General features: G+C 28.5%; 1 protein-coding gene across 1 annotated transcript; it reads left to right on the top strand.

The window, feature by feature from the left end:
* Nucleotides 1-5,093: 5,093 nt before the first annotated feature.
* On the top strand, nt 5,094-8,534 carry LOC101488983 (sugar transport protein 5). Its single transcript, XM_004500565.4, has 4 exons — nt 5,094-5,381; nt 5,514-5,833; nt 7,343-7,972; nt 8,049-8,534. The coding sequence occupies exons 1-4, from the start codon at nt 5,243-5,245 to the stop codon at nt 8,490-8,492; spliced, it is 1,533 nt and encodes a 510-aa protein (XP_004500622.1). The 5' UTR covers nt 5,094-5,242; the 3' UTR covers nt 8,493-8,534.
* Nucleotides 8,535-10,680: the final 2,146 nt, after the last annotated feature.

A 10,680-nucleotide genomic window follows, 5' to 3' on the forward strand; every position in this document is an offset into this window, starting at 1 on the left:
ATTTTTTTTATATTTTTTTTTTTTCCCTCTCGTCAATTTTTTTTTTTTTTTTTTTTTTGTAACATATAGAGTATGTTAATATGTAAATGTAAAAATTGTAAAAGTTTTATATTGAAATTTTTTTATATATTGAGTAATTTTTAATTCTATAAAAATTAAAATCTCACATTAGATATTTAACAGATGTAAATTTACTTTCATCACTATTTAAATAATGTTAAACTATTTTAAAAAATATACAAAAGTTTAATGCATTTATTTTAAAATAATTTTTCGAAACTTAAAAAACAACCATTTCGATATTAATTACATTCAAATTGTATTTTATATGATGTTGGAAACATTATCTCACTTTTATGTATATAAATAACACATTTCATGTCAAAATCTTTAAGCAGGACAGCATGTTTTTTAGCATTGGTTTTTGTAGTAGTGCAGGAGTTAATTAACTCTGTCTTTCGGATGCATCCACTAACCATATATGTCTGTAATTGGAGGATGTGTAAGAGGTCAAGTAATTTGCTCTGCATATTTGGCATTACTTGTGCCTATTAGCTTTCAATAGAAAATAAAATAAAATTGATTTCACCTTATTAATGGTTGAAACCTCAATTGTATATAATATAATTGGATTCCAATAACATACAAATTAATTACAACCTGCGTAAAGACAAGTTGGTTTAAAAATTTAATTACTATTGTAGTATTAAATTAAACCTATTAACAGTCAACTCATAGCACATGATCAACCTGATTTGACACCTAATTTATGGTTTAATAATTATATAAACATTACTAAACCGTGTAATAGAAGTATTTAGCAAAAAACAAAATAAACAGTGCAATAGAAGACTTCACATTGTACAAACAAAATGACTTCTACACAACATATTTTTTATGAATATTCTACATTATTATATTGATAGTAACATTAGTATATATTACATGTGCAAGTAATGAACTGTTAATTAGTTACTGCCAAACAAATGAATTATTAATAAAAGATTGAGCAATTCCAATCACATGTCATCACCAAAAAAAGTCATCACATGATTTGCGTGTAATGCACTATGATCAATTTTAGCTTAAAGAAAGAACCATAAAGATTAAGCAGCAATGACACTAAGTTTAGGATGTGAGATTGCATAAGAACTGATTCTTTAAGAGGCCTTAATAATTTTTATCTTAGTTAAAAAAATTAATATGATTAAAAAATGTGTATATTTGTCCAAAACAAAAAGAGACAAGTGTATATTAACATTTAAAGTGTTCAATTTTTTTTCTACGTTAAATGGTTAAAAAAGTTTTTATTCTCTATAAAATTTTAAAATTTCAACACAATTAATTTTTCTCAATACAACTTATTCGAAGTTAATAAATTCTAAATATTTGAGGAGTAATTGTTTATAATACTCTAAACACTTATGTGAAAAATCATCGTAGAGAATAAAAATATGAGTTTATTTGAAGATATAATGAATTTGATTAAATTTGTATTTTATTGAAGATAATAATGAATTTTATGGGTTTTGTTTGAAAATTTTGATGAATTTTTTAAATTTTTATAAAAAAGAGAACAACATTGTTGACGTTTTAAAACATAAAATATCAAATTGTCCCTTAAAATTAAAATAAATAACCAACTCGGAAAAAAAAAGATAAAGGACTAAAACGTTAACTAAAATTAAATTAAGGAACCGCAGATACAATTTAACCTAAAAAATTTTATTCACTTTAAGTCTCTATTTTTATTTTATAGGGACTTTTTTTAGGGGACTAAAAGAATTGATTTTTTATAAAAAAAAATTCAAAATACAAACTAAAAATGAATAAAAAAAATTATGAATTAAAAAGTTGATAATTTTTTAATAGAAATTAAAAACAAAATTTTAAAATTTTATAAGGAATAAAAACTTAATTACTTTACAATTTTTTTAATTATTAAAACTATATATTTTTTTATTAGAGATCTAATTATTAAAATTTGACTTAAAAAAAAATATAAGATGGATCTGTTCAACATAATTAATTAACTTTTCTTCCGAATTTGGTCTCTCACTTTTCCATGACCACTTCAACTCAAACTTCTTAAAAACATTGAACCTTCTATCACTTTCGCAATCTAATAGTGTCACTCAAATACTAACTCCAAATATTTTATGAAGGCAGCCAAACCATCTTGTAGGTCTCATATTTTTAACTTGACACTTTCCTAACATTATAAAATTGTTGTACTAAAATTAAAGATTTTTATGTTTCTAAACTCTCATTCCACATATTTTTGCAAAATTTTAATAGGATGTGAAATATTTAACTATTATGTTATTATCGCAAACACGTTGAAAAAATCACATCGTAAATATGTTTGTGATTAAAACATAAACATTCACATATATCAAAAGTTAAATCAAATAGTATTACTTGAATTTTCATCAAAAAATTATTTCTTTTTAAGCTTTGATTATAAACGAATCAATATTGATTTTGCAAAAAAAAAAAAAAGAAAATTAAGAAGGATTAAATGTTGAATTAATACATACAAATATTTTGAAAAATTTACTCTATACTCCATTTTTATATTTATACCCCACAAATTTATAAAAATGTCTAAAATACCATTTTTTTTTTTTACAATTTCATCATTTTCAGAGTCAGTAAAAAAGATTTTCGATAGGTAATAGTTTTCTGGTAATTTTTTTAAAAAAAAATTAGAAGAATTTCGGTACCGAAAAAGTTTTTACAAATTTTTCGATACAAGATATTTATCGAAAAACTAAAATAAAATATTTCTGATACAAAATGAAAAAAATTTCGGTACAAAATGGAAAAATGTGTATTACCGGAAAATTTTCTTCGTTTTATGTGTTTGCGGATAACCACAAATTTTCCGGTACTAAATAATAATTAATACGCTATAAATATTTTTAAATAATAATACACCATAAATAATTAATACACTATTAATAACTTAATAATTAGGCTTAATTGCACTTTTGGTCCCCCTATTATAGGTGAAAATTGAAATTAGTCCCCCCATTTTGTTTCTTCACAGTTTACGTGGAATAAACTTATTATTATATTATTTCAGATAAAAAATATAATTTATATTTTTAAAAATCCTTATTATAATTGTTAAAAATCATTATTATAAATAAAATTTAATTGTTAAAATTAAATTAAAAAAAAAAGCCCCAATTCAAAAAACCCTCCTCCCCCTTCTTCAAACTCCCATCCAAAATCCTCATATTCGTCTGAATCCGAATCAGATCCAGAGCCAACCACCAACCCCAACCCCCCCCCCTCCAAGCCCATCAAATCAAAGCCCCAAGCCTCCCCTCCCCTCCACCGACTAAATCTGGAACCAAACGTCCAAACAATAACGACGCCAAACAATTAAATAAAAAGAAGAAAACAACAGCCGCAGATGAAGACGATAAAGAACCGGAGGACGACGTCAAGAAAACCGGCGAAGACTCTAAAAAGTATTTTCAGAGACTCTTTAGCGAAGATGACGAGCTCGTAATTCTTCAAGCCCTCGTCGATTTCACCGCGAAAACAAGGAACGACCCGTACAAGTACCTCACTGTGTTTTACGAGTTTGTGAAAAAGTTGATTCACGTTGAAGTTAGGGTTTTTTGGATAGAATCCTAACTGAAATATTAACCGCCTCCAACCAACTCTTAATTTTCATCTCTAGAACTTCCCAGTCGATTTTATTCACCTTCGAAAAATTTTGCTCCTCGAAACCGAGTCCATAAATTCCTTCATTAACGATCGATTTTCTCACTGTGATGTAAACTTTTACGCATTCTTTTGCGTAACCGTTAGAAACCATACAGTCAGCAATGGTTTTGTTAAATTGGGGCTGTTTTTTTTTTTAATTTAATTTTAACAATTAAATTTTATTTATAATAATGATTTTTAACAATTATAATAAGGATTTTTAAAAATATAAATTATATTTTTTATCAGAAATAATATAATAATAAGTTTATTCCACGTAAGCGTCTGCCACGTCAGCTTTTTTATTGACACGTCATTAAAAAATGACAACTCATCATGATTTGGACTCAAATTCTGTTTGGGGACTAAAACTGGGGAGAAACAAAATGGGGGAACTAATTTCAATTTTCACCTATAATAGGGGACCAAAATGCAATTAAGCCTAATAATTAATACACCATTAAATAATTAATAAATTATAAATAATTAATACACCATAAATAATTAATACACTATAATAATTAATAATTAATAAATCATAAATAATAATTAATACCTCTAAAATACCCTCACTCTCGTGTTGTTTCCTACTTGTACATTCTCATCATATACCGCCTCATCCTCCTTGGCAATAGATATATGAGTCTCCTCCCTCAGGTCATCATCTTCCATTATAAATCGTCATCTTCTACGCGATGCTGTCGAACGAACCCTTTTCGGAACAACACGATAAAGATTCAAAGTCACGTACTACAACTTTGCCGTCTCAAAATAAAAAAAAAATAAAAAAATCAAACAACTACCGGAAAACTTGTGGATGAAGTTTTCTGGTAGCTTCCAGAAATATTTGCCGGTAGTGTATTTTTTTCGGAAAACTTGAAATAAGTTTCCAGTAGTTTCAGAGAACTTCAAAAAATGATTTCCATAAGTGATGTTCTCTACCGGATATTTTTTTTATAAATTTATCAGAGTTGAAATTGTGTACCTGAAAATTTGAAGAAAAAAAAATTCGACAAAATTTTTTTGATACTTACTTATATATTTCAGAAATGTTGAAAATGAAGAAATGAAAAAAATGATATTTTTAATATAAATGAAGATATTTTGGTCTTTTTCTTTATATTCTAGGAGTGCATTGATAAATGGAGTACACTTTCAAATATTTTTTTAATTTATTACACTATAAACCCAAAATATTATGAGGATGTTACTAACTTGTACTAAAATTAAAGTTAACTAATCCAGTTGGTTGGTGTGTATGATTAACAATATTATCGCATATAGAATGACAACTCTATTTTTTTCTTTAAAATCATCCTTGTCCGTTTCATCCACATAGGCAAATTTTGCAATATACAAACGTGCATGCAATCCCATAGTCTATAAATAAATAAGTTGCCCCACTCCTATTTATGAGCGTACTAGCCAACAAACTAATTAGCTGAGATACACACATAAAGTTTGCTGCAATATTAGAATCTAAGAAGAAGATCCATAAACTAAAAAACAAAAATAAAATATGGCCGGTGGGGTATTTCCGATGAATACACCCCCAGCCACCGGTATCAATGGTGGCAAGATAACACTCTCAATCATCATCACCTGCATAGTTGCTGCTTCCGGTGGCCTTCTTTTTGGATATGACCTTGGAATTTCAGGTTTTTATTTATTTTTCCACTATTCCGTTAATTTATTTATGTAAAAAAAATAGCAAAGAAAATTGAAAAAATAAAAAAAAATCCGTGGCTGATTCCGCGTTAATTTACATGATGTAATGAATGAAATTTCAGGTGGTGTGACAACAATGGTGCCGTTTCTTAAAAAATTCTTTCCTGAAATTCTAAGAAAGGCGGCGGAGAGTGAAGTAAACATGTATTGTGTATATGATAGTCAAGTGTTGACATTATTCACATCTTCTTTATATCTAGCTGGATTACTGTCTTCCCTTGCAGCTAGCAAAATCACCGCCGCGTACGGCCGGAGAAACATTATCATATTGGGTGGTATTGTCTTCCTTGCCGGTGGTGCCGTTAATGCTGGTTCAGAAAATATTGCTATGCTTATTTTGGGTCGTATTCTTCTCGGGTTTGGGGTTGGTTTCACTAATCAAGTAAGATTTTTTTTTTTTTTAATTTTTTTTTTTATAGTAGAAAGTTTATAATGAAAAAATATAGAAACATCATCTTAATATGAGAAACAACCAACAATAGTGCAAGCCCTTAATAATAGCTTCAATCTCGGAGAGGTCATGAAAACAAATTAGTAATAAAACAATTGAGTTCAAGTAGTTAATGAATTTAATATAAAATAAATTATTTGGAAGAACTTGAATTTAATTCTTGACTAAAATAATTTTTAATCAGATTTTACTTCTCTTTTGATCAAACTATAAAATACTAGAGTTTCATTCACTTAAGAACCACATAATTAAAACAAAAACAAAAAAATTGTATAAAATAATTTGTTCATTGAGACGTAGTCTTTAATTTGGTGATTTTGATGAAATTTTTTATCCATTTTTAATCTTAAAAAAATACTAAAAATTCAATTAAATATAAATAAATTATTTTGTAAAGATAGTTTTATAGATAATAAATTATTTAAAATGTAAAATTATTATTTTTTAAATTAGGGAAGAGAAATTTGTACGACTGTCTTTTGAGAATATTTGAATTCGATAGCTTGAGATTACTAGAGTATAAAAATATAAAATTAATTTATATAATTATAATAATAATAATAATTAATAAAAATAATAATATAAAAAGACATTTGATATGTTACGATACAAATTTGAACTTAAAATTCTCATTTCATTATAATTAATATTTATGTGTTTTGCCGTTAAAATTTTTAAGAAAAAAAAATATGTTGAGTTGGGATGATAGAAGTTCCTACACTCATAAGTCATAGAATTTATTTGTAATGAATACTAAATAAGCATAGCAATATTGAGAAATATATAGTCTTTTGAATAAGTTTTCAAATTTGTGAAATTTTTTAAAATGTTAAATCAAATTTTAAAAATACATATGACATATAATAATAAGTCAAATTTAAATATAATATTTTTAATTAATTAAGGTCAAATCCTACAAAGTCCAATTCAATCTAATTAACACTAATTATTTAATAATATATTTTTTGTCCCACAAAAAATTTAGTGTTGCTTACCACTAAATTAGTTATCTTTTAAAAATATTAGTTGATCTACATTCTTTGAAGTTGGTATATCTTTTTTTGCTGAAATAATTGATACCTCTTAATAAAAGAAAAGAAAATGACATTCAACCATTTTTAAAATATTAACACAAAAAAAAAAATTTATTATCTATTTTTCATAATATATATGTGAAAATAATAGTAAATATTTATATAAAAAAGGACGGTAGTAGTATCAACAATGTAAAAGAAAAATAAAATACATGTTACTTTTAGTTTATAATTACAAGAGATATATCTATATAGACAATAATTGTTTGAGTGTTAAAAATTAAAAGGAAAAAAAATAATTATTTTTAAAAATTAAAATTTCATTTTTTAAGTGTAGTTCATGTGGAGATTAAGTTGTTAATATAATTATAATTTGTATGACGCTGACAAGTTGTAATTGGAAAAGGCTGCGCCATTGTACCTATCAGAAGTAGCACCTCCAAAATGGCGTGGAGCATTTAGCACAGGATTTCAATTCTTCTTGGGAATTGGTGTTGTAGCAGCAGGGTGCATAAACTATGCAACTGCGAAACATACATGGGGATGGAGACTCTCTCTTGGACTTGCAGTTGTACCTGCAGCTGTAATGACAATCGGTGCCTTCCTCATAACCGACACACCAAGCAGCTTGGTAGAACGCGGTCATATTGAACAAGCCAAACAAGCCTTACGCAAAGTCAGAGGTTCCTCCGTTGATATTGAACCCGAGTTAGAAGAAGTTATTAAGTGGACACAAATTTCTAAATCAGTTAAACAAGAACCCTTTAAGACCATACTCAAAAGGGAGTATCGACCTCACTTGGTTATGGCATTCATTATTCCTTTTTTCCAACAACTTACTGGGATTAACATTGTCGCTTTCTATTCACCTAACCTCTTTCAATCTGTCGGTTTAGGACACGATGCTGCTTTACTTTCTGCCATTATACTTGGAGTTGTTAATCTTGCTTCTATTCTTATCTCCACTGGTATTGTTGATCGATTTGGTAGAAGATTATTGTTTATAACTGGGGGTATTGTCATGTTTGTGTGCTTGGTAAGTCACTTCATTCATTTAAAACGTTAGTACTGTCTGTCTTTTTTATTAATATAATATTTTTTTAATTGTGTAGATTGCCGTGTCGATTGTGTTGGCAGTGGTAACGGGTGTGGATGGTACAAGCGACATGTCAAAGGGAAACGCAATATTGGTGTTGGTGTTATTGTGTTTCTACGCTGCAGGTTTCGGTTGGTCGTGGGGCCCACTCACGTGGCTAATTCCAAGTGAGATATTTCCAGTAAATATAAGAACAACTGGACAGAGCATAGCTGTTGGTGTGCAATTCATAATAATATTTATTCTATCGCAAACATTTTTGACAATGCTATGTCACTTTAAGTTTGCGGCCTTCTTGTTCTATGCTGCTTGGGTTGTTGTCATGACTCTTTTTGTTATCTTCTTCTTGCCTGAAACCAAAGGAATTGCTTTGGAGTCCATGTACACCATATGGGGAAAACATTGGTATTGGCATCGATTTGTTAAAGGAACAGATCACCAAGACACTACTCTTCCATAAACTTTGTACATAAATCATCAAAATTGTTGACTTTTCGCCCGCTTCCTACCTCTAATGTTTTGTCAACCTCTTTAAGAGTTGTTTTCTTAGATACTATTTAATATATTTTAATCAATTATAAAAGAAAATGTATTAAATAGTGTCTCAAAATGAATGTATTGTTTATAGTGCATAAATTAAATAATAGCAATTCTTATGTGATTGTCATGACACAACCACTCCAAAACTAAAAAATATGGCAATCAATTAGAAAGTCGGCACATCAATTACCTAAGAAGATTGATGTGCTGCAGTAATGTATAATTACAATCAATTCTAGTTTAAAGAATGTAGCATAAAGAACAAAGCAAGTGTATACTAAATTAATAGAATGACAATTCTATTATTAAAAGAAGAAAAAAATGAGATACACACAAATACAATATGGACACAAAAGGTTCCAAAATGCACGGTGGGGTATTTCCGATGGATACCCTCATACACCTCCAGTCACTAGCTTCAATGGTGGCAAGATAACACTTTCAATCATCATCACCTATATTATTGTTGTTGTTAAAAAAGGCTGCACCGTTGTATCTATCTGAAATCGCTCCTTCAAAATGGCGAGGCGCAGTATTGGTATTGGTGTTACTATGTTTCTACTATGCCACTTTAAGTTTGGTGCATTCTTGTTCAATGCGGCTTCGGTTGTGGTGATGACTCTTTTCATTATATTTTTCTTGCCGTAAGACCAAAGGAATTGCTTTAGAGTCGATGTATACCGTATGGGCCAAACATTGGTTTTGGCACCGATTTGTTAAAAAAACAGATGACCAACATACTCTTCCATGAAGTTTTGTACATAAATAATGAAAATTATTGGTTTTTAGTACAAGTATAAGAAGGATTTTTTTAAACACTATATTATTGATTTATTTTTAAAAAAAAGTCAATACGCATATATCATTTGTTGGTAAAATTGTGCATTGACTTTATAAAAATTAATCAATGATAAAAAATTATTAAATAGTGTATTAACAAAAATGTATTGGCGATGTTTCTAGTGCATAAATTAAATATGGAAAATGCTAACTTTAGAAGCATTTGTCAAGATACTAAAAATAAAAATTTTATTGTGAAAGTGATGTATTCAAGTCTTTGAAATTTTAGAATTTATTATTTTTCAGACAAAATTTTATTTTATTTCTTTTTTTAATTTCTTAACAAGTGCTCTTAACATTACCCATTAAATACATGGTGTAAATTCTTATGTGATTGTAGTGTTACCCATTAAATGTCCAACGTATAATCTATAGTATTATCGGAGAAATATCGAGCAAAGCAAGAAGCAATTTATGTAAATCTCCAACATATTCCAATTGAAACTATAGAGGTTGAAAGTACTAATAATGCAGAGTTGCATCAAGAATCTAAAAGGCCTGCTAAGGTCCATCATCCAACTGATTCCACATGAATTTCCTAACGTGGAATTGTCGTGGTGCTAGTGGTCACAATTTTCGTAGACTTATTAAATATTATGTGAAGATGCACAATTTTGACTTTATTATGCTTCTGAAACCTCGTATTAGTGGAACCAAGGATGATGTTGACATTCGTAAAATTGAGTTCCCCAATAGCTTTAAGTTTGATGCTAATGGCTTCTCTAATGGGATTTGGCGTCTATGGCAATTCCTTGTCCAAACATATAAATTATCTACTCATAAAAATATTGTATATATATATATTAAGGTTAATGTTGGAACCCTCTATGACGATCCTTTTGTCCTTGGTACTCCCATGAATCAGACCTTTGATATTGCCTTTGCTAACTGTATTGAGTACTGCAATCTTATTAATTTTGACTTCTTTGACGATCCTTTCACTATGATGTGTGGTCAACTACAAGAGAGACTTGGCAGGGTTCTTTGTGGCAAAAGCTATTCCCGAATAGTTTGCTTACTCATCTCTTTATCCCTTCCTTTAATCACTATGGCCTTTGGCTTCAGTTGTGTAATGGTCAACTTCATCCCCAACGAAACTACTTCAAAAAAAATTTGTGCATGGCTTGAACATCCCGACTTTGATAATCAAGTTAAACATCACTAGAATAACTAACGATTGGTCATCTAATATCACAAATCTAACATCTAATATGTGCTTTTGGAATCATTATACATTTGGTAACATCTTTTTACGTAAAAAACATGTT

Source organism: Cicer arietinum, chromosome 5 (assembly GCF_000331145.2).
Source record: "Cicer arietinum cultivar CDC Frontier isolate Library 1 chromosome 5, Cicar.CDCFrontier_v2.0, whole genome shotgun sequence".
In the NCBI taxonomy this organism is placed as follows: Eukaryota; Viridiplantae; Streptophyta; class Magnoliopsida; order Fabales; family Fabaceae; genus Cicer; species Cicer arietinum.

What these genes read in the sequence shown, in the direction of transcription:
- LOC101488983 (XM_004500565.4), top strand. Translation starts at nt 5,243, where the DNA reads ATGGCCGGTGGGGTATTTCCGATGAATACACCCCCAGCCACCGGTATC. An exon ending in ATATGACCTTGGAATTTCAG is followed by an intron (nt 5,382 to 5,513) that starts GTTTTTATTTAT and finishes ATGAAATTTCAG; the next exon opens with GTGGTGTGACAACAATGGTG. An exon ending in TTGTCATGTTTGTGTGCTTG is followed by an intron (nt 7,973 to 8,048) that starts GTAAGTCACTTC and finishes TTAATTGTGTAG; the next exon opens with ATTGCCGTGTCGATTGTGTT.